At 57.6% G+C, this 26545-nt stretch overlaps 2 protein-coding genes across 6 annotated transcripts in view; one reads left to right on the top strand and one right to left on the bottom strand.

The window, feature by feature from the left end:
* TCIRG1 (T cell immune regulator 1, ATPase H+ transporting V0 subunit a3) overlaps window positions 1-3338 on the top strand; it is a 12341-nt gene extending 9003 nt beyond the window's left edge. For both annotated transcript variants that reach the window (XM_004713590.2, XM_045297237.1), the window contains exons 11-20: window positions 570-709; window positions 794-951; window positions 1077-1167; window positions 1537-1655; window positions 1748-1961; window positions 2255-2395; window positions 2484-2591; window positions 2681-2798; window positions 2914-3091; window positions 3169-3338. In XM_004713590.2, coding sequence (XP_004713647.1) covers window positions 570-709; window positions 794-951; window positions 1077-1167; window positions 1537-1655; window positions 1748-1961; window positions 2255-2395; window positions 2484-2591; window positions 2681-2798; window positions 2914-3091; window positions 3169-3247 — 1346 coding nt within the window. In that variant the 3' untranslated portion in view covers window positions 3248-3338. The remainder of the gene's footprint in view (window positions 1-569; window positions 710-793; window positions 952-1076; window positions 1168-1536; window positions 1656-1747; window positions 1962-2254; window positions 2396-2483; window positions 2592-2680; window positions 2799-2913; window positions 3092-3168) is intronic.
* A 1402-nt stretch (window positions 3339-4740) lies between these two features.
* Window positions 4741-26094, bottom strand: CHKA (choline kinase alpha). 4 transcript variants are annotated; one of them, XM_004713591.2, is made up of 12 exons: window positions 26072-26094; window positions 25377-25488; window positions 14718-14771; window positions 10701-10814; window positions 9936-10069; window positions 9645-9746; window positions 8995-9053; window positions 8100-8187; window positions 7717-7825; window positions 7303-7409; window positions 6516-6597; window positions 4741-5645 (listed from the first exon to the last, which is right to left on the bottom strand). In XM_004713591.2, the coding sequence occupies exons 2-12, from the start codon at window positions 25470-25472 to the stop codon at window positions 5586-5588; spliced, it is 1005 nt and encodes a 334-aa protein (XP_004713648.1). In that variant the 5' UTR covers window positions 25473-25488; window positions 26072-26094; the 3' UTR covers window positions 4741-5585. The 4 variants fall into 4 exon arrangements, with proteins under 4 accessions (XP_004713648.1, XP_045153265.1, XP_045153266.1 ...); XM_045297330.1 differs by lacking the exon at window positions 26072-26094 and adding an exon at window positions 20154-20195 and having other exon boundaries at window positions 14718-16464; window positions 25377-25465; XM_045297331.1 differs by lacking the exon at window positions 14718-14771.
* Window positions 26095-26545: the final 451 nt, after the last annotated feature.

Here is a 26545-nt window from a genome sequence, read left to right as displayed (position 1 = left end):
TCCATCTCAAACGTGCCCAGAACCCAACCTTACCCAACCGACTCCATAGGATTTCTGAGCTGTGCTCTTAGCAAACAGACAGACCGCGGGGGTACGGAGGGGTTCCAGCCGTAGCGCGCTTAACTGCTGCGCCACCAGGGCCCCTTTGAACTCACTGCCATCGAGTCCCCGCTGACCACTCGTGGCGACGACCCTCTAGGACAAGGTAGAACTCACCCAGACTACAACTTTTTACAGGAGTAGAAAGCTTGTCTCGCTCCCTCCGAGAGGCTGGTGGTTTCGAACTGCTGACCTTGCGATTAACAGCCCAGTAGCATAAATCCCTCGCCACCGAGGCAGCTTTTACAGAGGGAAATGGCAGCCCAGAGAGCATAACGATGGAGCCTAAGTTCACACAGCTGCAAGCGGTGGGCGATTACACGCCCACAGGCTCGGGCCCTCAACACGCAAACGTCCCTCTGCACCGTCTGGGGCCTCAGACCGGGGCTTGAGACACTGCAGGAGGGCACATGCTCGTGCCCTGGCATGGACCCTCCTGGGGCCCGGCTGACTGCCTCTTCCACCCCCAGCGCCCTACACCATCATCACCTTCCCCTTCCTCTTCGCCGTGATGTTCGGCGACGTGGGCCACGGGCTGCTCATGTTCCTCTTCGCGCTAGCCATGGTGCTGGCCGAGGACCGGCCTGCGGTCAAGGCTGCGCAAAACGAGGTGAGGGTCTGGCGGGGTCTGGGGTGGAATGGCGGGGCGGCAGGGCCGGACAGTCCCTCATGGTGCTGAGCCTCCCCACCCCAGATCTGGCAGACCTTCTTCGGGGGTCGCTACCTGCTCCTGCTCATGGGCCTCTTCTCCGTCTACACCGGCTTCATCTACAACGAGTGCTTCAGCCGTGCCACCACCATCTTCCCCTCTGGCTGGAGCGTGGCCTCCATGGTCAACCAATCAGGTTGGAGGTGAGGCCATGACTCCGCCCCATGCCTGCACGGTCCTGCCCTCTGCCCGCTAGGCTTCTCCTTAGCCCCACAGCTCCACCCTCTGACCCGCCCATTGGCTCCGTCCAAATCACACTTGCCCACAGTGATGCCTACCTGGCCCAGCACCCACTGCTCACACTGGACCCGAACGTCACCGGTGTCTTCCGTGGACCCTACCCCTTTGGCATCGACCCCGTGAGTCCTGGGTGCTCTGAGGCAGGTGGTGCCGCCCGAGGGTGGGAGGGGCCTGGGGGCTCTGGACCCACTGCCCTCTCCCTCCCCCCTCTGCTGCATCCCCTTCTGGGGCCTCGGGGGCAGAGATAGAGTGGGTCCCGCCTTTCAGGCCACCCCTCTCTAGTGGAAGGAGCAGTCATCCTATCTGTAACAGACACAAAGACATGTGTGTGTGTGTGTGGGGGGGGTTGTTTGTATATGATGCTTGTTTGTAAGGGCACTGAATGAGGCCCAGAGCTGCCCAGCAGGGAGGCAGCAGGTGGGTGGGCCCTGGTGTTGCAGGCGCCACTGCGCACAGACAGGGCGATGAGTGCCATCCTGCCCCACCAGATCTGGAGCCTGGCCGACAACCACCTGAGCTTCCTGAACTCCTTCAAGATGAAGATGTCCGTGGTGCTGGGGGTCACCCACATGGCCTTCGGGGTGGTCCTGGGGGTCTTCAACCACGTGTGAGAGCCAGCACCTCAGGTGGTGGTGGGCCAGGGGGCCCTGGCCGAACAGAGCTGGCACATGTGACCCGCTTCCCTTTCACCCGGCCCAGGCACTTTGGCCAGTACCACCGGCTGCTGCTGGAATTCCTGCCCCAGCTGGTCTTCCTGCTCGGGCTCTTTGGCTACCTCGTCTTCATGGTCACCTACAAGTGGCTGTGTGTCACCGTCGCCAAAGCCGCCTCAGCCCCCAGCATCCTCATCCACTTCATCAACATGTTCCTCTTCTCCCGCAGCCCTACCAACCAGCAGCTGTACCGTGGGCAGGTGGGTGGGGGCCGCGGAGCCAGCCGCACACCCCTCCTGGGTCCCGTGGTCAGGGCCCCACTCAGAACTCCGGTGTCCTGGTCTGACAGAGGACTGGAACACGGGCCGAGGGAACCCAGAGGCAGCAGGGTAGAGCTCTGAGTTCATGCATAGAAGGTTCTAGAAGGCTGAGCCCTCCTCGCTGCATGTTTAAAACGAGGGGCTCTGGAGGCGGGGGTGCAGCACGGGCCCGAGGGAGGCCTGCGGTAGGCCTTTCTGCACCAGCTCTGCCCCCCCCTCCCCGCCCCCCGCAGGAGGCGGTCCAGTCCACGCTGGTGGTCCTGGCCTTGGTCATGGTGCCTGTCCTGCTGCTGGGAACGCCTTTGTACCTGCACTGGCAGCACCGCCGTCGCCGCCGCCACCACCCGCCCAGGCAGCCTTCGGGCACCCAGCAGGTCAGTAGAGGCTGAGAGGGCAGGGGGCGCTGGTTGGGAGATGTGCCCCTAACGCTGTGGGGGTCGCTGATGCTGCTGCCCTGCCCAGGACCAGGACAAGGCCGGGCTCCTGGAATCCGATGGCTCCATGTCCGTGAACGGCTTGGGCTCTGATGAGGAAAAGGCAGGGTTCCCCGGGGCCGAGGAGCACACTGAGGTAAGTGTGGGGCCGGCCTGCCTGCCTGGCGGGGTGTGGGCAGCCAAGGGCCCCGCCGTCCCCTAACTGTGGCCCCTGCCCTGCTGCAGTTCATCTTCTCGGAAGTCTTCATGCACCAGGCCATCCACACCATCGAGTTCTGCCTGGGCTGCATCTCCAACACGGCCTCCTACCTGCGCCTCTGGGCCCTCAGCCTGGCACATGCCCGTGAGTGGCCTGGCCGGGGAGGGTTCCTGGTGGCATCCCTGCTGTGCTCCTAGGCAAGGCCCTCGAGGGGGTGGTGGGCAGTGAGCTCAGGCTGTCAACTCTGTGCCGCCCCCAGAGCTGTCGGAAGTGCTGTGGGCCATGGTGATGCGCGTGGGCCTGCGTGAGGGGCGGGAGCTGGGAGTGGCGGCGGCCGTGCTGGTGCCCGTGTTCGCAGCCTTCGCAGTGCTGACCCTGGCCATCCTGCTGGTTATGGAGGGGCTCTCGGCCTTCCTGCACGCCCTGCGGCTGCACTGGTGAGTGCCGGCAGGTTGGGGGAGGGTGTGAGGGGAGGTCTGAGGCCACCTGATCCACCTGTTGCCCTCCCCTCCAGGGTGGAGTTCCAGAACAAGTTCTACTTGGGCACTGGCTACAAGCTGAACCCTTTCACCTTTGCCCCAGAAGAGGAATAGCCCCCACACCTCTCTCTCTCTCTCACACACACACACACGCCCCGCCCTTATCCCCCGATGGAGGAAATAAAGGAGTGAAGAGTGAGGTCCAGGAGCTGCCTCCAGCCTGTCTTGTTCTGGGGGTGGTGGGGGAGCGGGTGTGTCTCGGGGAGCCCTCCAAGCACCTTGGGTTGGGGTAATGCTGTGGTGTGGAGGTCCCGCAACAGCATCTGGCTTCAGAGGTGAGGGCAGCCCAGGGGCAGACCTAGGAGGAAGCTTCCAGCACATTCCAGCAAAAGATAAATTTCCTCAGGCAGCCAGTGTGCAGGAGTGCGTTCCCCCTCTGTGAGGTGTGCAAACCGGCTTTAAGGACCGGCTTGGGGTGCATCTTGTGGATCTGGCGGATGTCTGGGGCTTGGCCCCAGCTGGGCACAGATGGCTCTGCCTGGGCAGTGGTGCCCCCCACCAAAGGCCTTGAGGGTCCAAGAAAGGGTAGGCCTCCCCCTTGCTGGGTGGGCGCACGTGCTGCCCGCAGCGCTCCCCCTATCTGCTGGGGCTTTGCCACTCTGCTCGTGGCCAGGTCTGAGGCGGGCTGTGGAGGGCAGTGAGGAGGGAGTGTGCCAGGAACCATGACATTTTGTGGGTATCAGCATCTGGGTTCAGAGGTGGGGGCAGCCTCTGACAATGACTATGGGGTCTCTGGGGGGTCAGGCCCTGGTGTGAGCTCATGGGAGTGTGGTCAACAGCTGGGCCAGGAACAGCCAGGGTAGCAGGTGGAGGCTGAGGTCTTGGTCAGTGACCCGGGATGGCCAAGCTCTGCCCAGGAGCCAGGCAAGCGTGCAGACTGAGAACAGAATGGACTTCCCACTGCCAACCAGTCGCTCCGGTGGGGATGGGCCAGGGACCGTGGGGTGGCTTCTGGGGGGAGGGCCAGAGGCTGGGCCAGGAGGTGGGGTGGAGGCAGAGGTGGTTCTGAGTGGTGGAGGGCCTCGGGGAGGCGCTGGCTGCTTTACTGCCTGCATAGGCTGGCGGGTGGACGTTCCCTCTCAACCTGTTAGTCAGCATCCGGGCACTTGCACGGTGGCACCAGGGCCCCCCTTTTAAATTGGGGCCTTTTTGTCCAAGTGTGAGAACGCTGGCAATTTTAAGCAGGAGTAAGGGCCTTTTGTCTTGTGCTGTTGGGTGTAGAAACACTGTTTAGGTGGTAGACAGTCACACTGCCCCCAGCCACTGTGTCCCACTGCCTCAGCCGCCACCGTCCCCAGGTCCTCGCACTCCTCAGGCTTTGCCCCTGGGGGACGGCAGGGCTAAGTGCTGGGTGCCGGGGACAGTGAGACGGCCTGCTGGGTGGCTCACAGATGGAGCAGCCAGAGCCTGAGCGCAGCCTGCAGCGCGGCCTCCCAGATAACCCCCTTTGGAGCAGCCCTGGGAAGGCCCCAGAGAATGATTCAGGCCGAGGGCCAGCAGGGAAAGGTAGCGCACGTCCCAGGACACATCCGAAGGTGACGGCTCGATGGTATTTCTTTAAACATTTTTATTGTCATATAGTCCAGTCTCCGTGGGAGCAGGAATGTGTGACAAAAACAAGTCAAATCAGAATTCAGAGTCAAAAAAAATCTAGGTTTACCCCAATGGGCACTTTATACATACAACTTCTCACCTGCTCCTGCATACCACGCAGGCCTCTGGTCCCCAGAGTGACCACAGAAGGGCACTTTGGAGGAGGTCACCCAAGAGGCCATGCCCAGGGAACCACGAGGCGTGCCTCTGAGGTCGTCGCAACCTGGTCCAAGTGCGGGTGGGAGGATGTGGGCACGGGGCCAGCACGGCCGGCTGCCCTAAGGCTGGAGTTAGCAGGCCTGGAGACACAGTGCCAAAGCTTGAGCCAGTCAAGTCCGCCTGTAACCAGATAGGTAGAAGAGCCAGGGGCGTAGCGTCCACCCCGTGACCGCTGGCAGCAGGCCAAGGGAGCCAGTCCAGGTAAAGCCTCGGAGTCAGCGGTATCTCCCCCCAGAGACGGAGAGCAAGCCCGTCAGGGTCCTGGCACGCTCATCCAGGGGGGAGGAGCACGCAGCACTGCCCACAGGCTCCCAGCCCCAGGTGGTGGGTGCTAGGCCGGCGGGCACAGGGGTTCTGCGGCCCCAGCTCTTTTCCGGGGCTGGTGAGGTCGTGAACGGGATGTAAAAGAAAGGCTACTCCGTTTGAATACAGTCTTTAGTATCATACACAGCTGGGCGCTGGAGCCAGGCCTCAACAGCACCCTCTTGCCGCAGGTCCAGAGAGGAGAGCACAGGGGGCCCTGCCCAGCTGCCTCCGCAGCATGTGGTCCAGTGGTGAGGGGTGGCAAGGCCACCCCTGGTCACACCCCGAGCTGCTTCTTCTGATCAAAATAGGCATCAAACCTGGCCTGGGCATAGTCCTAGGAGACAGCACACAAAGGGACAGCTCAGAGGGGAACAGGAGACCAGGCTTTCTCCCCTTGGCAGCCTACTGTCCGCCCTGCCCAAACCGGTCAAGACTCCACCCCCCCCACCCCACCCCAGGACTCGTCCCAGGAACTACAGGGGTGCTGAGCCCTGTCATTCCGCCCCAGCATGGGAGGCTGGGCTGGGTGGGGACGCTTGGGCACTGTTACAGTCACACGTCCCCCAGCCCTCAACCATCTGAAGAAGAAAACCATTGCCCCTGACCTCCAGCGTCCCTGCAGGGATGAGTGGGGCTGCCCCGAGGCAGCCCGGGGCTGCGTGTTTGCCCAGCACCTCACACTGCTGCCGTCACCTGCAGGTCAGGGCTATGCTTTGAGAGATGGCTTGTCATTTCCAGTGTACAGATCTCGCCCACGGAAGAAAACACACTAAAACACCTTCCCCAAATAGTTCACGTGAATCAAAACCACTGTAAAACAACTGAAGGTGCAGCCCCAGCCCCGTGGTTACACACTGGGCTGCTGACCACACAGAGCCCCTGCCACTCTGGAGACTGAGCCTTGACACTCTCCGCTGTGACCCCTCCAACAATGAGAGGAGCTTTTCTATCCTCATTGGCCCCGGGGACTGGACGATGGGGTGGGGATCCCTGCCCCCACCTAACGGCGGCAGGGCTGGCAAGGGCAGGATTTTTGGAGCGCCCACTATACAGTGCTGGTCTGAGGCAGGGAGGCGAGGCAGGCCCTAGAGGCTCTGGGGTGGAAGCATCTTTAGAGCAGCAAGCAGCCCGGGGTCACATGCTCACAGGGCGGAGGGGCCAGCACCCGAGAGTCCAGGCTGGGGTGGGCAGAGGAAACACCTACCATGTAGCCAAACTCGATGGATGAGATCTTGGCTTGGATGATGGACCACAGGCCCCAGAAGAAATGGGACGCCAGGGCAAACCTGCAAGCACAAATGGCACTGTCGTCCACCGGCACAGGGACGAGCGGTGTCCGCCAGGCCTGATGGGCACCAATGAGCCTCCTGGGTAAGTGCGGGTGGAGGTAGGCCCTGTGTTCTCCTGACCCCACTCACCTGCGGCCAACAGCAGACAGACTCCCCGATGGAAACACACCCACAGGCTTCTCATTCCTGGGATGTAAGCAAGGGCCTCTGGCCATACTGGCAAGGCTGGGCTCTGCCTGGGCGGCAGCTCTATTACTCAGGGCCCATGGCATCAGCCCCATGGCCTGCAGTGCCTGTGTTGGGTTGGGGGAGCCTATTCGACGTTCCTAAGAGCCCCTGACCATTCCCACATAAACCACTTCATGTCACCCCACATCCTCCACTCCGTTTCCAGCAGCCCCACCCCCGTCACACAAACAACCCTTGCTGGTGCTGACCGACTGACCCGCAGTGGCTGATGACTACACGGAAGTCTATATGTGCAGATCCAAGTTTGGGACTCAGGTGCATGCATGACTGCCTTGCACACAGGGCGTGCCGCACGCCTGACCCAGAAGGGCCGCAACCCTGGGCCACCCAATGTCCTGTTCCTGACGAAACCCAAGTCCTAGGGTCGCCTGGTGATGCCAGCGCTCCCAGAAGCCTCCTTGCCCACACACATCCGAGGTGCACTGCCTGCCTCTACTGTCAGAGGCACCGTACCTGTTGACCTCCAGTAACACAGCCTCCTCTATCGCCGACTTCTCCTCACTGCAGAGAGCTTCAAAGTCACTTTGGAAGACAGCCAAGTAGTGGGAGATAAAATGGAGCTTAGGAAACAAAACAGACAAAGGACTGTGTTAAGCTCTGCGCGGGTCCACAGCGGCCGTGTCCCACCCACTTGGAGCGGCCTCTCGGGAGCGGGCCTGGAAAGTGAGGGACACAGTGAGTGGGCCCTGCTGCTCTCAGCTCACCCCTAAGTTCGGGGCAAACACTGTGTAGGGCGGTCGGACATGCTGGCGGGGAGCAGCCAGAATGCCCCTTCGGAGTGGGGGTGGTGAGACTTTATCTCAGACTGGCGCCTATGTGGCTGGGTGTGTTTTCAGCAACAAGGGCCAGGGTGGAACGAGGGCCTACCTGCTGTCTCCGGGTAGGGTAGTGCAGGAGGTTGGCGTGGAAGAATGGGTACTTCTCGTAGGTGTAATCATACATCCACTCACAGAAGTGATTGCCAATGTCGAAGCCCCTGCAGTCGTGAGGGCACAACGAGTGGGGGCATGTACACATGTGCACGCACGTGCACAGGGCCCAGCACACAGGACCCCAAAGAACTGCGCCCTGACACCCTCCCCTACCCCCCCCCCCCCCCCCCCCCCCCCCCCCCCCCCCCCCCCCCCCCCCCCCCCTCCACCCCCACCCCTGCAGGGCTGCCACCAAGTGGGGGAGGGTTTCATCAAGCGCCTGGGCTTTCTCACCTCATCAAGGGGCCCGGGCTGCCCCGGGCGGGGCTCTACCCCTACCTGTAGTTGTAGCTACTGTACTCGAAGTCGATGAGCATCAGCCGCTGCTTCTCAGAGCCGCCCTGGCCATCCAGCAGCAAGATGTTACCTGAGAGAGGCCAGCACCACGTCGTGACTCCGGGCTCTGACCCGGAGGATGCAGAAGAGAGCCGGAGCCCCTTCCACATTCGGCCACCACTTGAGCCAAGCTCTCGGGGATGGACAGAAAGCCCACCTCCAGGAGGGCAATGCCCACAGCCAGCAGCCTCGGCATCCTGCCTCCTAGCTCCGACTGCCTGCTTATCATCAACTGGGGACAACTCTCAAAATGACAGGCACAATGGTGGGCCTGGCCGGGACACAGCGCTGTTATCTATTCCCAGCAGTGATGGCAAAGCTGCGCCTCGCAGGGGGGGGGGTGGGACCTCTGAGGGCCAGGCTGGGGCAGTGGGGGCACCAGGGCCTGGGCGCTTTCTGGAGCAGAGGGCCCGGCCACCGCGAACACAAGAACCGGGTGGAGGGGCTGGGCTGCGCTGCGCTGCGCTGCGCGGAGGGCAAAGCCTGGCCTGGTGACACAGGCCAGCTGCTTTCTCCCTGGCTGGTTGGGTGGTTTTCCCGATGGATGCTCCAGGGAAATTTTAAATCCGGGAGTGGGAGCACCGCCACCAGACAGGCTCTGCCCCGCCCGCCCTGCTCTCTGTGAGTCCAGATTTTACAGAGGGGCAGGGACTGGCATTCCCTAACAGGAGGCTCCTCCTACCACATCCACACGGCAGTCCAAGTCTCCAAGAGGGAGGCCAGCCTCCCCGGCGGCTGCGCACTGTGACTGTCTGCATTGCTCGTGCACGCCCAGGGTGACCTGGGAGCAGGGAGTCAGCCACACGGCCCGCCTGAGCAGGATGGGAGCGGTCCTTACCTTCCTGACAGTCGTTGTGACAAAACACCACTGGAGACGGAGTGGATTCGAGCAGCGTTCTGGAAAGCAAGGGCAGCCTCTTGTGACTCGCTTGTCCAGTGGAGGCCCCTGCAGCCCAGACACGGCCTCCAGGTCTGGGCAATTCTGCGCCCAGCACATCCCGCAGCAAGCATCCGCCCAGTGTCTGAGCCACAGGTTGGTCGCTGTCACAGTGTTTCCAAGTTCTTCCATAATGTCTATGCCCCGCCTCATCGCCCGAGTTCACAGACTTTTATACACACCAGAAAACGCGTGAGCGTGCGCGCATGCACACACGAGCAAGACCACTCTGCCCACCCGAGCACACCCACCTTCTGCTTAAACCCATGTGGAATCCCAGTTCCTTCAGGAAACCCGCTGACTGACTGGAGGGAGGGACAGGACAGGCGGACAAAGTGTGTCCACATGGGTGAGCAGAAAACTGCTCGGCTCTGGAGCCTTCCACCCAAACCACCACACACACAGATACAAAAGGAGAGAAAGTACCAATACCCCCGCCCCCAGTGAAACGCCACGGCCGGCCGAGGCACCATGCGAGTGCCCATGCCGGTGACGGCGAGACCGCTGCCGCTCCCCGGCTGCATGTGCTGCTCAGGCCAGCGCTCGCTCACCTCAGCTTCCCCATTTCCACAGGCAGGTTGTAGCTCAGGAGTCGGTGCAGTTTTGTTTTCTTGTCCCCGGTGAAGTTAATTCTCAGCACCTGATTGAGGTATCTGCCAAACAGTGAGGGCAAAGGGTCAGCACCCTGCCCCACCTGTGATTCCAACCCTGCCAACAAGTTTTCCCAAACACTGTCTCCCGGGAACTGCTCACGAGCCCCACAAAGCACTGCCTCTCCTGGAGCCCGCAGGGCAGGGTCTTCAGTGTAATCAGCCACGTTCGCCCGGAGCTGACCCACTTACTTTTCCATGGTTCCAAAAAGCCACTTGGGTTCCTTGTTGAAGGGCATCTTCATGCCATGAAAGGTGGCCATTTTCTCAGCGATGTCTGCAGAAATGTCTGGTAAACTTAACTCTTCGGTGTCTAATCGCCGGCTCTGGAACGGAACACACATTTCCCTGAGGCGCAGGGGCCAGTGTCTGACGGGCACTGCACTGCACTCCGCCCTCGGCCCCCTAGGCATGGGCAGGGCCCAGTGGTGGCTACATCTAGAGCCTCCTGCCGGCCCTCCCTTGTGCACGCAGGCACACACATGCAGGGTGGCCAGCAGTACTGGGGCCTGTGAGGGAAAGTGCAGGCCGCCAGCCCTGCCACCCCCCAGCCAGCACATTCACTGAAGGCCCAGCACTGCCCATTGCATCTCGGAGCTGGGACGATGGCAGGGACACTCGGCTCACCGTCAGTGTCCCAGCAACACACTGGTCAGCGTTCAAGGAGCCCTGACTTCGTGAAATGGGGATTCAAACTAGGCTCTGAGCAGGGGTGAGGGCACACGGGGTGGGACATCCTCCACCGTGGGGCAACTAGAACATGTGCGGAGAGTGAGCGTGTGTGGTGGGATGTGCCCAGAGATGCAGCGGGGAGTGAGGAGTGGGCTCATCAGAGGATAGGCACCCAAGGGCCCAGCCTAGGTGGGCAGCATCAGGAGACCCTGCCAGCAACTTTGGGGACAAGGTCTCTCTTCAGACAAGATGGCATTGGGAGTCTGAGGCCGTCCCAGGACTTACTGGAATGAACTGCTCCAGGCGACCCTGGGGGAAAATCCCATAGAGCTTGGGGCCCAGAGCCCGCTCAGCGAGGATGGCGAACATCACACTCTCCAGGACCATGGCCTCGGCCCCCTGCAACGACAAGGCCCACGTTTCCTGTGGGTGCTGGGTGCCAGGTGCCCTTCCTTGGTGGTGGCAGCCGCGGCCACTACAGCACCTCAACTCTCACTCCTAGGAAAGGGGGTTCTTGGCAAAGACCCTGTGATTTGTGGGCTTCCCACACTGCCTGGTGCGATGGCGGCACAGGGGCCATCGCTTCTGAAGGCGAAGAGTATCCTCAGGGTTGGCGAGGGCCCATGTGCCTCCAGCAGATTTGGCGTCCAGTCCAGCAGCCGGGAGACCGAGAGGGCGCTCCGGGCATGTTCCGCGGTGAGGGTGAGGGTGAGGGGACAGTCTGCCGGTGGTCCCCAGATGGCCTCGCCCCTCTTCTGAGCCAGGGCTTTATTTACTAGCCGGCAACACTGGTATGCACATGCCAGCAACCAAACTCCTGCCCCCGGAGCAAGATTCCGTACCCAACAGGCTCGAGAACGTCCTTCTCACCGGACACGCCACTGCCGCCCACGGAGCAGCCAGCCTGGGCAACGCAGCCCAGAGCCCCGTGGCCACGGGACTGACACGCAGGGCCGAAATGAAGGCACCGCCAGGCTGCGGCTCTCTGCAGCACTCGGCCGGCTGCCCAATCTCCCACCTCAAAACATCCAACCGTGTCCCCAGCCATCGCCAGCGAGTGGGGTTTTGGAGCCAGGCACCCCGAGTTCCGCAGCCATCACCGTGCTCTCAGCTCCCTTCTGGGCAGCACGGCAGGCTGCAGGGCACTGGGCTGGCCCGACACTGGTGACCAGGACAGGCAGGCTTGAAGACATGCTCTAGGTCACCACCATCAAGCCTACAGTGGAAGTGCGCGAGCCACACGTCTGTCCTGGTTTCCCAGTGCACGTGGAGTTAGGTGGCTCTCCACGGTTCCCCAAAGCTGCCATCTTGGAAGACTGACCATACACGACAGGAAGTCAGCACGAACTGCTGGGAAATGGCCACCACGCTTACAGCGCTGCCCGGGCCTCCGGTGGAATGAGCTGTGCAGCCCACATATCAGCGATGGGGACACGTTGGAATCTTCTAGCATTGTCCTAGCACTGTTGGGGGTGGGGATGGCAGGAACACAGCCCTGCTTTCTCTGCAGAGATGATCAATACTGTTTTCACTTTGGCGTCAGAAGTCCAGCCACGTGCCGGGTACCCGTGCCTGTGCCAGGCACCTGGGAAACAAGAGTGGGCACAGAAGGCCCCCAGCCCTCAGGGAGCTTACATTCTGGGAGTCCCCACACCGACAGCCTGGGTGGTTGTGGCAAAGGAGAGGTAACGGAGCGTGGAGTGTGGTGGGGGTGGGAGGGGAGGACGCCTGCTCAAAGACACAAACCCTGGAGTCCTGGATGAGGTCGCCTAGGGAGAGGGGTGGCTGAAGAAGGGTCCAGGACAAGTGACCAGCTCCTCGAATAGATGGGTGCTGCTGCTAACCCCCACACATCAATTTCTTCCAGCCAAATGGGCAAGGCTTTCTGTTTCTCTCTACACTTTTCCGAGATTTCTGACTGCAAACGGGGTGGGGGTGGGTTGCTCGAGTACCCAGTCTGACACATACCCACTGCCTGGTGTCCGTTACCAATCGTCAGCCGAGCAAGGCCGGCTGTGAGCACGATGCTCTTGGAGGCACTCTCTCATGGGGTCAAAGCAACAAGAGCCCCTCAAAAGACGGGCCCAGCTCCCCCTGGGGCCAGAGTGCCTGGCCAGCAGGGAGGAAGGACTAGGAGGAGGAGGAGGGTGGGAATGGCGGCCCAGCTGCCGGAAAGCCAGCCATGGCGCTGGATGCCCAGGAAGAGGCTACCGAGCTGTGCATGTCTGTGTACATTCTGACTTGTGACTGACCAATCAGTCCCATTTAGAAGGGAAAACCCCCAAACCACCAACCAACCAGTTGGCACTGGACGCCCTCCTAGGGGAGGGGCTGCCCACCACACTAGCCCCAGCGGGGCAGCAGCGAGAGGAGCCGGGGAGAGGAAGGAGCATTCTTGTCACAAGGATGGACTGGGGGGCCTGCGCGTCAGGTGCTGGTGAGGTCAACCCGGCTGGCTTCGGCAGGGCGGAAGGGAGGGAGCAAGCTCCCCCAGCTCCTGTGGAGGGTTCGTTCTCAGTAACACACTCTGTTAGCACCACGGACCCCAAGAAGCCACCACAGCACGTCTGCAGTGCCGGGTCAAAGATACGAGACACCTTCCTCCCCACTACGAGGATAGAGCCGAGACCTCGAAGCGGAAGGGCCATGTGACAAAGGAGGGGAACCCTCCCCCTCGGACACTGACGTTGAAGGCCACCAGCCGCTGGCGGGAGCGTGATGGCAGCCTGGGACAGGCCGCGAGGCAGTGCCACCTGGCTCTCCAGGCTCCCTACGAGTGAGTCAGGAGGCTGCCCCGACAGCAAAGTGCTTTCCAGTCAAGACGAGCGGGCAAATTATGACGTGGGAGCCTGGGGACACTTCTGGGGGCGGGGCATCAAGGGGGGTCTGCGGTGTGTGCGACCAGAGTTTGATCTCGGGCCCAGGGTCACGTCTGAGGTCACTGGGGAAGGAAGCTCGGCAGGGGAACTCCACGTCCTGGGGCTTCAGGCCATTCTCGTTCCTGCGAGCCCCGCAGGCAGGCTCTGCCATCGCAGGTGTGCTCGCTCTGACCTGCTGCTCAGATCCCGGCACCCTTCAGAAGCCCGCTCCTTCCCAACACCCTAACAACCCTCTGGAAGGTGGGTGCCGGACAACTGCTTTGTCTCCCTGCTTCCTGCTAGGCTCCGGTTTGGCTCTGGGGTGGGGGTGGGGGTGCAGACTGAATAAGGCTCTCCCCAGTCCAGGCCCCGAGCAAAAGTCTGTAGGCCTGTGTCATGGCAAGGAAGGCAACACACCCACCCTGAGAAGCAGGAGCTGTGGGAGCGCTGCTGTTGCGGGGGTCACCGAGTCACGTCCCACAGAGCCGTCCCAATGACGGAGCCAGGCTGGAGCCCATCGCTGCAACCACCAGGTCACCCGCCTCGGTCAGGGTCTGCCTCTTTCCTGGCACGACGTCCTTGTCGACAGACGTGTCCCTCTCCTGATAACTGCGCCCAAAGTACAGGCATTCTGGCCAGACAGATGCGTTCCTTCTTCTGAAGGTCCGTGGTATGTCCAACAGTCCCCTCCCCCCCACGGCCACTCAAAGGCACCACCAATTCTGTGGTCTTCCTGATTCGCTGCCCAGCTTTGCATGTACCTGAGGTGACTGAAATACCACGGCTGGGGTCAGGTGCCCCTCAGTCCTCAGAGGGGCATCTTTGCTTTTGAACTGTAGAGAGGTCTTGAACAGCAAATTGGCTTTTACTTTTTAATCTTTAGTATACCGTTAGCAAAACCAGTGTGTGTGTGTGTGTGTGTGTGTGTGTGTGTGTGTGTGTGTGTGTGTGTGTGTGTGTCTTAGAAGTCACTGCTTCACTGCCCAGACACCCACTCTGGGCCTCCATAAGTGGTCGGGGACCCTCCTGTTGCTCTCCCAGTTCAAACCTGCTACCTTTGCAGAGACTGGGGTTGCTCAAGCTCAGGAAACAAGGTTGTTCAGCCAGGGAAGAAGCCCAATGGGGCCCCCAGGGAAGAGAGCAGCTGGGCAGTGAGTGACCCAGCTTTCTCCGCATGGGCCACAGGCATGAGAGACACCGGCGCTGGCGGCATTGGGACACTATGCACCCAGAGTGTCCATTTCTGAGCATCCCAGATGCTATGCTGTCAAGATGGCCAGCAAGACATGCTGCCTCAATTGCCCGGAAGGCCCCTGCCGCCCACCCTGCACACAGTCCGTCTCGCTGCGGTGGCTCCCTCTACGACTGACCAGGAGGGCTTTCCCAGGGCGGCAGGCACCGCGGTCGCAGTTCGCGCAGGGGCAGAGCAGACTTCGTTACTTACTTGAAACTCATTTCCACTCTGAGCTTGCTCGGATTCCTCTTTATCACAGGACCTCTACGGACGAGAGAAGCAGACACTCCTGGTGAGACGGGAACACGCGGGTGGCAGCAGCAGGGCAGTCAGGGCTTACAAACACACCAAGCCCATGGGCAGGACCGGCAGCCACCTCGGGACCCTGTACATCTCCACCTCGGGTACCGACACCTCAGAGATAGCTTTGCTTCTTTGGGGGAAAGGGCTGTGCCGGGGGACCAAAGCGGAAGCTTCACCAGCCACCCTGCGTGCCCGAGCCGCGGAACAATTTCACTGCGGGAGGACAGTAGGCAGAGCACGCTCTTCCCAGCAGTCTTACAGCAAGATGGTCGTGCTGGCTGGCTGCTAACAGAGCCGCGTGGTCCTGCAGGCCAACGCCGGCCCAGGGGCAGGGGCACACCTGGGAACGCCACGGCCAGTGAGGACTCAGCCAGGCAGGCCGGGGGGACGAGCCATATGCCCAGGCGCTGGTGGCCGTCATCACTGACTACTTAGAAAGCCCCGCCACCATTAAAGAGGATTGTGTGCACACGTGGGTCCATGACAGGACTCGCCTGCTTCACTTTCCTCAATGCGACCGCAGGGCCCTGGTAACCAGGGTTCTGACAACAGCCACCAACTGGATCGTTACTGACCACCAGCATCGGGACTACCTTCTTCGTGGCACAGACCACCCCCACCCCCCAAAGGGCTTCAACCTCATACAATCGTTCAAGATAAGGGAATGGGCAAAGGTATTTCCAGGCAAATACTTAACTAGCGTGTCAAAAAAATGTACACATCAGCATTGCCTCTAAAAGGAGGGTGGCTCGTGGTTACAATTAAAGTCTGTTCAAGTCAGACACATGAGGGAGGAGCCTCTTAAAAAGCGTTACGGTGATAAATTCTTGAACATTCCCCTAAAAAAAAAAAAAGACAACAAAAAACAAAAACATACCTTTCCACTCCACAGCTTTATCAAAAATACCTGTGCCGAGGGTGAAAGGTGTGGGCGGGAAAAACGCCTCGTTAAGCAACACCAGCTACTCTAGCACCGTCCGGAACGCCGAGTGGCTGACAGCAGCCAGGCCCCACAGCAGATCCGGAGCCCCCAGCCCACAGGCGCGTCAGGCTGTTGTGACACACAGGCTGCGGGGGTCCGTCCCGCTCAAGCCAGGGTCAACAGAATCAATAACCCATGTCCGTGGAGAAGCTATCTGCAAAAGGCAATGATTAATGCCTGCACGTACATGATCTTCAAAGGCTTTTAACACACAGTGCAGTACCCTGGCACAGAGGACAGCAAATACAAATGAGGAGAGGGTACTTTCACCTGGGTCTTCCGCATCGCTCTCATGAGAGAGGCTGCAGGTTAAATCCCGTTACACCAAATGCCACGAAATCAAAATACCACCAAATGCAGTTGGGCCTTTGCTGACGGCTGGACGGAAGCCAGACGTGGCCCCGGGAAGGAGTAACTAGGGAGGCTTTTCTTTTCTCTTCCTCCACTCCAGTCTGTTCCTGGCCATGTAGACGCGAGGCGTCACTTCTCCACATGGTCCAGGAGCCCCAAAGGACGAGGGGCACCACCTTGGATGAATCCCCCAAAGCACCAGGCAAATGCTGATGCTGAAGGCACTCGGGACCATGTGGCCCAAGGCCAGCAAACTCCAAGGGCACCCAAGACAAGGGAGCACTTACATCCATGATCCCAGCCCTGGGGACACCGGCAACGCTGTTCAATAGAACGAGATAGCAAGATTAAAATGCCCCTCCCCCCCAATGCCATCATTTCCCACACTTCCCCTCCCTGCAGGAAGATTAAAGGAGGCCCTACAGTTTGATATACATTAACACTCATATGTTAACACATCAGGAATTTGGAGACCATCTGAAACATGCTGTAACGGGATTTGACCTGCAGAACATTCTACATACCCCTCGTTATACCCAAGTGGTCCCTCCTCTAACTGTATCTTCTTAGGGAGATACAGTGAACGGGCCACGTAGCCAACAGAAGGCCCTCTCCCCATCTGATGGTGCTCTTGGAAGAAAGCCATGTCATCCAAAGTGACAAATGGGTTAGTGCCATCACCATCCCTTTAACATCTCACAGAGGACATGTGCCCTTGTGTCATGTGCCCGGCCCGGCCCCCCCCTCGGGGAGCACCATCAGGAAGGTGAGGTGGGCTTCTGCGTGATCCACGCCCTGGTCTGTTTCCTCAGCAGAGAAGGAACGGGTTCCCTGGCGCCTTGTCTCTAACAAGGGTGAGAGGTGCACGGTCCCGGGACGGGAAGCCCTGAGGTGAGGCGGGAAGGGGCCCACTCACATCGCTGGATGGGAGGCCAGGAGAGGAACTCCAAGACCTTGGGAATCGGTGGACTTTGGCACAGGTATTGGAATGTTTGTTTTCAGCATCACGTGTCCTTTTTCTCGGCCTAGCTCTGTGACAACCTATTCCAGCGTCTCCTGCGGGAACTGAAATCGCCAGGATGGTGGGGAGGTGCTTCAGGAAGCATTGGCGGTGGGACGGGGTAAGTATCCAGCATTTTCAACCCAGCAGCTGCTCCCTTCAAGACTCATTCTAGACCAGCTCCCTTCTGTCCCACAGGGCCCACTGTGAGGGGGAGTCGCCTTGATGGAGTGGGTGTTTGGTGAAATCTGCTCCCTAGGAGCCCCAGGGGAAAAGGGGAAGGGTAGTGGGGAGTGGATACCTGTGGGCATTACCCCTTCTGTCCACTTTTGTATGGGCCTCACATTCCCATAATTACTTTTTTTTAATCTAAAATTAAGCATTAAAATATCAAGACCCGAGAAATCAAAATGCTTCTTTCTGTAAGAAGCCACCCAACTCTAAAGATGCTAGAAATCACTGGCCTGCGTGTGTCCAGTGTGTGAATGATGCCGCGGAGAGCTGCTGAGAAAGTCACTGGAGATGACCTCCTTCCTTCCGCCCATTCTCCCTAGATCTGGCTCCGTTCCCAAGAGGAGCTATCGGAAGCCGAGCTGCGCAGCAGGAAATGGAATGGGTGAAAGGGGAACAGTACCACAGGGGGTGATTTTTATCTCTCCACTTTTGCTCTTAAAGCTATAGGCGGTTTCTGAAGTTAAGTTTGCTTTGTGTGGTCAAGAATTTGTACAGTAGAAACTTAAGCTTCTAAAAATCTAAATTCTATGATTTATCAAGGAGCGCTTACAGTGCATGTCAATTTCATTATAGTCAGTACACTTGGTACCAGGTTTCCAATGTTCCTCTTTCTGGCAAAGATCACGGTGAAAGGTGCTGGCTCTTGAAATAAGGTGATGAAAGTAATGCTACTACTATGAAGGACTTCCAAACATCCCCTTGCTTTGGAGGAGGGAATGAGAAACTAGCATTGAGTTCAACTGTGTCCAACACAGCTTTCGGTTTCGACAGCGTTCTCTTCTAAGCAACCCGGTGTACCGGGAGCTTCCGTCTCTGGCGGTTGAAGAGACCTGGTGCCCTGAGAGGGTACATTTCCTCAACCTGCCTCTGCCAGCGGGCCTGGGAAACCCCTGTCACCTGACCAGTCCCTGTTAAGTCAGGAGGGGAACCAAACGGGACACTCAGCTGCACCATGTGGGAGGACACCTAGCTGTCCCTAGAACTGTGCTCGTCCCCGAGCTCAAGAAAGACTGCTCTCACGCAAAGCTGAGCTCACTGCCAAAGGGCTGAGGCTGACTCACAGCATCCTGTAGAACCCGGGGGAACTGCCCCTGGGGGTTCTGAGACTGTAACACTTGATGAGGGTAGAAAGCCCTGTCTTTCTCCCACGGGGCACTGCTGACCTTGAACTGAGCAGTCCTACGCAGAACCACCTCACCAGCAGGGCTCCTACGGCTAACTCAAAGGCCGTTAAAAACATCTGTGACACCTGAGAGTTACTTTCAAGACCTCTGTAAAGATACACGGTGCTACTGGGCCACCTGCTTGTGGACAGGCTGGAAGACGTGCGGAGTCGGCTACAAAGACGACAGGCGGTGAAATAAAACGGCACTTACGAAAGAAATCATCACCAGTCATAATGTTGTAATACTACTGTGACAACAGAAATGTAATACTACAAATAAAGAGTCTGTAGGAGCTTATGTAACACTCTTTCCCTGCAAAAAAGAACCAAATGGCTCAGTCAGTAAATTGGCTGTGGTCTTTTAAACATCTTGGGAGTCACAAATGAATGACTAAGGAACTAGGCACGAGAGAGAGAGAGAGAGAGAGAGAGAGAGAGCGAGAGAGAGAGAGAGAGCGAGCGCGAGCAGCCCCTATCCCCTCTGGGCTTCACCATCTGAGAGAAGGGCATCACCCTAAGGTGACGACGGCACGTGAGGTCCTGCTGGGGGCAGAGAACCCTGCTATCCTCCAGCCTTCAGCAGCCCTGACTCATCCGTGCCCTCACTGCAGTCTGGGTTCTTCGCAGGGGGCCTGACCGTCCTACTCCCAGATGGCTAGGAAAGGAATGGAAACATTGTGTGTGCTTTGCTTTTTTGACAGCTTTCTGAAACTCTTCTAGAGGACAGGCTTGCAGGAGCACTGGGAACAACAGTAACTTAGTCTTCCTGATTCCTGACCACCTCAGTCTTGTCTTGAGAAGAATGTTAATTACCCCACGGCCCACCCTAAAGTAATGTGATGCTTTCAACTTCCTTGAACACATGCAGTGGCTTACTGGATGGGCGTCACTACACGGGCAGACTAAATCCACGAGCTAGCTCACCCAGGCGTGTGGGAGCCCAGCGAACAGGACCTCCCCAGCCGGCTAACCCATGGGGGTCTCCATCCCCCAGAGCTGACCGAGCTGAGGCAAGAACGCCTGGGGGTGGCGTGCACGCAACAGTTTCCCAGGAGCGTCCTCACGTCTCAGGCTCTCTGGGCTGCTGTCAGGACCTTAGGCGGGACGTTCAGAAAGGTGACCCCGCTGGGGCCTGGGAGAGGCACGAGTTGATGGTGAGGAGGTGGGTCCATGTGCCTAGGTGGCATCTCTTTAAAGGCTGAAGTCCCTAAGTGAGTCCCTTTGGATTGTAGAAGGCCATGGAGGGCAGTGGGACCCCAGATTCCATCTGCAGGGTTGAGGCTCAGGTATTTCTAAAAGTACTAAACGCTCGTCATTTTCTACTGAGGAAACAGAAGTGGGGGGATCTGTTTTGCTTTGGCTAAAAATAAAAATTTAAAAAAAAAAGGCAGAAATAAAACAAATACCCCAAAAGGGATATATTCAATCTGAGTAACATTTTGACACCCTATCACAGTACTTCTTTTTAAAGCACAGCACAGACTGTAGCTGGTGCCACTTAACAAGCATTACAACTGTGTCTGTACAAAGCATTTTGGGGGCCCAAGGACAAAAAGGGAGAAAGACCAACAGCTGGAGAGGGGCTCCGCCTCCCGAGGCCGCATACTGTACCGTGAATCGTGTCTGTCACCTGGCACGATCGCATGGGTAAGCCTGCAGCAGAGAACACATGCACAGACAGCTGAAGTGGCGCGTCTCCCACACCCTCACGCCACCCGACACAGATATTCCCGGGGGGCCGGCTGCGCTCCGGTCTGCGCTCCAGGGACCGGAAGCTGGACCCCCAGCAAGACAGAGGCATTTGGAGCGTGTCCAAAGTAGAGACAGTCGCCTGAGGTGGATTACATTACCAGAAGGCGGCACCAGGTGGGCACAGAAGGAAGGCCCGTGGCCTTTGGCAAGTGCCTCCGGAGAGTAGTTGCCAGAGAAACACTGGGTCGGAGCAATGGATCAGGTGACACTAGGCAAAATGTGTAACCCCTGTCTCAGAGGGCTGTTTGCTCACTCTGCTTAGAAACCTGGGATCATGACACTGTACTCCAAATACAAGGGGATATGAAAGGGCATTTTTAAAAAGCAGAATAAACAAAAATGTCGACTCCCAATGACCTAAGGTCAGTGAGAAAGTGTCTTCCCACTGCAGGCAGCCCCTGGCTAAGCGTGCCGGACTGTCGTCACAGCTCCTTTTCAGCCTGACGGTAATATCCTGGTGACACAGCGGACTGAACCCAGCGGTTGCTCCCTGGAAGAAAGACAAGGCGTGGTCTGCTCCGGCAACAACGACTTGAACGGACAGGTATACCCCGTCCTAGAGGGCCGCTCTGAGATGGGGCCCACTGAAAGCCAGTGGGCGGAGAGTGGGTTTGGTGCATGGGGACTTCGTTAGCCTTTTCAGTGAAATACAAGCACAACACATGCAGCAAGCCAAGAGGGTTCTGATGAAGAATCTGTTTCCAGGAGGGGGTGGTTCCAATCCTTTCAAAGGGAGGAACAAGTTACACACGGCCTGTAAGGGCCAGTCGGAGTTGTAGCCGGGACTGCCGGTCACCTTTTCAGAACAAGGCATCCTCTCACAGCCTCTGGGGACGTCTCTGGCAGGGCTCGGCACTGTCTGTGCACACCAAGTGTGACCTGATTTCTACGGGCAGTCTTTGTAAACAGCCACTTGGCTTTTCAACAGCCTGGACTTAATATCACTATCACTGAGTTCTCTCTTATTCTACTATAGTTCCCTTTTTTTATTTTTGACTTCAGGAAGAATGGGGGGTGTGTGTGTGTGGCATGACACACGTCATTTTGTTTTCTGCTTTCAAAACCCAAATTTTCTTTCAAATTATCAGTATCTGCTCTGTGCCTCGACACCTTTCATCTTTTTATGGTTAGTACTCAAACATGCACGAGTATTAGCCCTTCCACAACTTACAACCACCCCCTCCTCCCCTCAGGACATCAACATTTTTCAGACAGCACTCGGAGGGAGGCCTGCGGTGCGTGTGTGGACTCTCACGCCTATGAGCACGGGGAACAGCCAGGCCGGGTCTCTGCAGTCATGCTCACAGTATACCTGGCAGACAAACAAGCCTCCGAGCCGTCAGCCAATCGGCACAGGTCACACAGAGGGAACATAGGTACAGACGCTGTATCTTCTGCCATCGTGGTAAACAACCAAGCCGGCTACGCACGGGCAGCCAGCCACACTCGCTTCCTTGCAAAGGCGGCTACATGGGCGCTGTCAGGTGCGGGCTCCTTCCGGTGTTGGAGAGGAAAAAGATCCAGTTACATTCCAGCTCAGCAGACAGCTGCAGGCTCTCTTCTAGGGATGACCTCTCTTCCCACAATGGAAAGGCAGAACTATTACGTCTCAAAACATCTTCGAAGTGGCCCTCGCTTAGTGAGGGGTGATCTGTAGAGTTGAGTTCATCAAGAAATAATCGCCTTACGAGATGGACACGAGTCTGTGTGAAACAGACCGTGTTAAGTGCGTGATCAGAGCGGCAGCTGCGTGTGCAGTAACGGCATGCACCACGCACAGCATAGATCGTGCACAGCGGTTTTAGGAACCATTGTCTTCTCCCGTGCTGATTACAAAGGACTCATTCATCCCCTGGTGGGACCAGGATGTTTCACAAGGCCCTACCAATCAAATAAAACCTCCAGCCACAGGGAGGAAGTCTGCCAGGTCTCGTCTTATACAGCACAGGGGCTGCAGGCACACATTTGGGGGACAGAAACTGAGCTCAGCCCCATTCACAAGGCTTTACGTGGGTGGCCTGCTACTAACCCTGAAGGAACTAAGCCAAGAGCAGCCACCTCGCTGCTGCCGCCATTGGAGGACCCTGGGGCTCGCAGCACCACAGTGAGACAAGGAAAGAGGGGACAGAAGATTAAGGCGAGCCCACGGGCCACACTGTGAAGCCGCACACTGGGACAGAATAACCGGGCCTGTCATTGTGCGCTGTCTCCAAGGGCCATTTTTCGAAGCAGCAGCACATTCTAACTCCTTAAAGGCTCCCACTGCCCTACTGATGGGGCTGATGGGGGGGAACGACTGCTACACTCCCCGTGGGGGCCCAAAGGCGCATGCAGGGCTGCCTGCTTGTGAGGCCGAGTGAGGAGCAACGGGGCAGGAAGACTGAGCCCTCGTTGTGCCCCTTCACCTCCATCTGAGACCTCACCATGGGTCAGCCATGTGGTTCCCTCTTGGGGCTCTGCCCTGACCCCTTCTGGCCACTTCCTATCCAGTCTGGCCTTTATGTGGTGGCTGTATAAACTACTGATGTCCCTTCCTCCATTACAGGCTGGACTGATTCCAAACAGTTGCTCATAAACCAGCAAATGAGTGCTCCACGCCCTTTTCAAACAAACACACAGAACTGGCGATTCAGGCTGACTGGGAGCCATGTGGAAGGAAGCTGGGGTGGTGCTGGGACACAGGAGGGTCAGCGGGGTCGGTCCCCGAGCCTTCCTCAGCAACCTCTACCATGCACCCCGCTGTCCACCGACCACAACGCCTAGCTGACAGCTGGGCCCGGAAAAGGAGAAGGGAGACGTGGAGAAGTGTGCTCGGGCTCAGGGCTCCTTCTGCTGATTCCCCGTGAAGGGAATCAATGGCGGATGTTTTTCCTTCGATGAAAAGGCGTCTGCTGTCTAGTTAACTGGGTGATGGTTAGACATTTGCCTATTTACTCACAGAGCAAGTTTTCATTTCATTTAAGGAACAAAATCTATCCAGAATGCTTCCGCCAGCAGGTTCCCAGGCTTCGTCAGTGGAGGGGCATGGGGAAGAGAAACTCAGTCAACATCAGTCTGGCAAAAACACCACTGGGGAGGGATGTGCCAAGTGCCCGCTGTCGCTCTGGAAACCAGTCAAGCGAGTTCAATCCATCTGAAGCGGCTTCCATGATCCTATGTCCTTTCCTGAGTTACTTGATTGCATCTGGTTGGAGGAGGAGCAAAAATGTGCGCCCAGAGAAAGCTTCCACTCACGTCAGGAAGAAAAGCTCAGTCTTGTCAGACTCCCACGCCACAGGCTCCATCACCTGCCCTTTCAGCAGGGGGCCACCGACGGGCTGTGGAAGGATTGCTTAAATGCAAATGAGCAGGAGACTGTTCTTACTGAAAAGGCTTCGCTCATTAAAACTACCAGAGGGACCTTGTGGAGTGCTCCCTTCAAAGGCTGCGCACTAAGTGCAATTCGATGACATGGAAACCCGGGCTGGCAGGGGAGCTGAACTTGGCATCTTCTGCTGAGCACCACCACAGAGGGGCCGGTGGCTGCGAAGTAGTTTCAACGGAGGCCCTGGCTCTGGGCCAGCTGGGTGGACCTCCTGACAGCGTGACCCCCGGCTTTTGTGGTAAGACACACATTGCTGTGGAAGAGCTATGGGACCTGCAGACCTGCTTGACGGGATCCGGCCCGGTCCAATCTTTACTGCTTCCGCAGCCTGACAGTCAGGAACAGTGAGACAAAGAAAGGTTCGTTCCCATGCTGCTGAGTTTTAAACAAATCCACTTCTAGACTGCAGGCTTCCACCTTACGATTTCTAAAGATGGAGTCAAAGAATCCAGGTGTGGACATAAACCGCTTTGTGGGTCCAGGTGAAACAGACTTTTCAAAAAAATTAAATCTGAGTAGATAAGAGCCGAAACAGACTATTCTTTTAAACAATTAAATCAGACACCAACCAGCTCTCCTTTATGGAGCTATGAGGGGCCCTTGCAAAGAAGATGAAAACCGGCATTAATTTCTCCACAGAAATACCCACCAAACATTTCCACATGGTCAGTAAGTTCACAGCATAGTTAAAAACAACAACAACAAACCTGGTTATTGATAGTATCCTATCATTGCTCTGATCAGGCAATTCAAATGATCTACTTAAATGACAAACTAAACTGTATAAAATCACTTAAGTCATATCAAAGATTTTAAAAGATTGCAAATCTAACAAATGCGAAGATTTCAAGAAATCTCCACGGGAGGTTAATAAGTCACTGGGCGCCTACTTCCTCCAGCAGGCAGCGGCCTCCAGGATGGCGGGGATTCTGCTGTAGACGCAGCGCCTTCCGTGCACGACTGGAATACGCTAGCTCTACGCTGAACATTTCAGGGTAAGAGCTCCAAAGATTTCCAAAAAAATGCCCAACAGAGCACCTCAATTTCTCATGGACTCTAGACTTTCTGGAGCCACAGAGAGTGGGTGAACTCCTCAACCATTGCCCCGAGATAATCTTTACATCTTAAACCAAAAATACCCACTGAGGTTCTCTTAAAGCCAAACAATAATTTAACGTCAACGGTCTGCCATGGGCATGAAACTCTGCTCCGATCTCTGTGGGATCAAATGACTCTCGCAACGGGAAGAATGGGATGAGACCTCAGGGGGGGCAGCGAGTTCATGCTCCTGGGAGAGCTCTTGGAAAGAGGGGGTGAGAATGGCTAGCCAAGCAGAATGGCGTCTGATTTTATGTAGAAGCTGTTAAGATTGGTGCACGTCTTGCTGTCTATTCTCACCAACTTGATACAATTGAAAGGAATGGAAAAAAGAAAAAGCGAGTACTAGAGATTTAACCAGCATGATCTCTTCTCTGTGTATAAAACCGGGGCCATATCTGTACTAATTTACTTAATACGCCTGTTAGAAACAGGAATGGACTTAGGATGCAAAACAGTAGGGCAAGCTGTGCAGCCCAGCTCAAGTGACAGCCGCTATTGCAATACTTCGAGAGCATCAGTCAAATACTTACACTCATTCTCTTCCCAGACACTTTAGGGGAAAGGACGATCAAACCTAACACGGCCCCTCCCACTCCCAAAGCCGCGCAGGCGCTCACCATTTGGAGAATCGCTCCGTAGAGCCGGAGCAGCACGGTCCGGGGCTCGTCAGCAACGGTGGCCATCGCGTCGGGCAGGGAGCACTGGAACAGCATGTTGCTGAGGCCGCCTCTGTCGGAAACAAAGTGACCGTCAGGGTCTCGGGGCCACAGCAAAGAGGAGGACCCCGAGTCTCCCAGAACTTGAGAGGTGGGCGACATCACCCTTCTCGGATAAGGGGGCAGTCAGAATCACCCCAGAGGTGTTCTTGATTTCACCTCTCAGAAGACTCAGAGCTTGAATGATTAAGCTCGGGTCTTCGGATTAATTCCCTGAGTCACGCTGAACACCAGCCAGCCTCCTGGTCGTCTGTCTGTCTGTCTGGACTAGAGCTGTGAGAGGGCACCCTGCGGGCCCTCTGCAGAAGGGCTCCCTCAAGCTCACCTTCTTCTAGAACCCAAAGTTCTCACTGTCTTTCCAGAACTACCAGGTAGGAACCTTGGGCTGATGTCTAAGCCTTCTCCTCCAGGGCTTTCCACTGTCAGTGAGATTCCCAACCAATTCTGACCGAGAACCAGCTCAGAGCACTCGGAGCATCACCAACTGCTTGTGGAAGCTGCACCACGAAAGGCCTCTAGGCCCTAACCCTCTACCCTGAGCCGAGCCGCCAAGGACCAGCCATGAGCTGGGAGAGAAGACGTGCAAACAAGACCACCTTCCTGCTGAGGGGACACGGCGTCAGTTCTCACAGCACACGGGATTCTCGGCGTGCCATCTTTAGAGGAAACGATCCATGGGTCCTTTCTCTGGTGCAGCGGCCTTTCGGTCCTCCGGGGCTCCTTGTTTGAAGCCTTAAACCCAGCCCACTGCCAGCAAGTCAGCTCCAGCACAAGGGAGTCTGAAGAAATGCTCCCCAGAGCTTGAGGCCAGCAGATTCACACTGCTGACCCTGCCACTGGCTGCCCAATGCACAGCCGGCTGTGCCTCAGAGCTCCCTGGGAACGGCAGGCTTCTGGAAGACCGTGAGAGACAACTAAGTGCTCACCAGATGCCCCTGGCGCCGGGCCCGTGCTGGTCTGCACCAACGGCACCCAGCTGGTGTGTGCGGGTCACCTCTGGAGAAGAGCATGGGCAAACAGAGCCCTGCTTTCTAGACAGATACCATCCTAGACGGTTACAGGAGCCCCGC

This window comes from Echinops telfairi, unplaced genomic scaffold (assembly GCF_000313985.2).
Source record: "Echinops telfairi isolate 266 unplaced genomic scaffold, ASM31398v2 ScPeMD7_7417;HRSCAF=8455, whole genome shotgun sequence".
Taxonomy (NCBI): domain Eukaryota; kingdom Metazoa; phylum Chordata; class Mammalia; order Afrosoricida; family Tenrecidae; genus Echinops; species Echinops telfairi.
Note: the sequence above shows the minus strand (reverse complement) of the source record. Positions and strands in the feature narration are given on the sequence as shown.

Coding starts and splice junctions, on each gene's coding strand:
- CHKA (XM_004713591.2), bottom strand. CDS start 25,472: ATGCTGTTCCAGTGCTCCCTGCCCGACGCGATGGCCACCGTTGCTGAC. Junction 10,815..14,717: donor AGAGTGGAAATGAGTTTCAA/GTAAGTAACGAA, acceptor TTGTCGTTGCAG/GGGGCCGAGGCCATGGTCCT. Junction 9,054..9,644: donor GTGGAAATGGGGAAGCTGAG/GTGAGCGAGCGC, acceptor CTTGCTTTCCAG/AACGCTGCTCGAATCCACTC.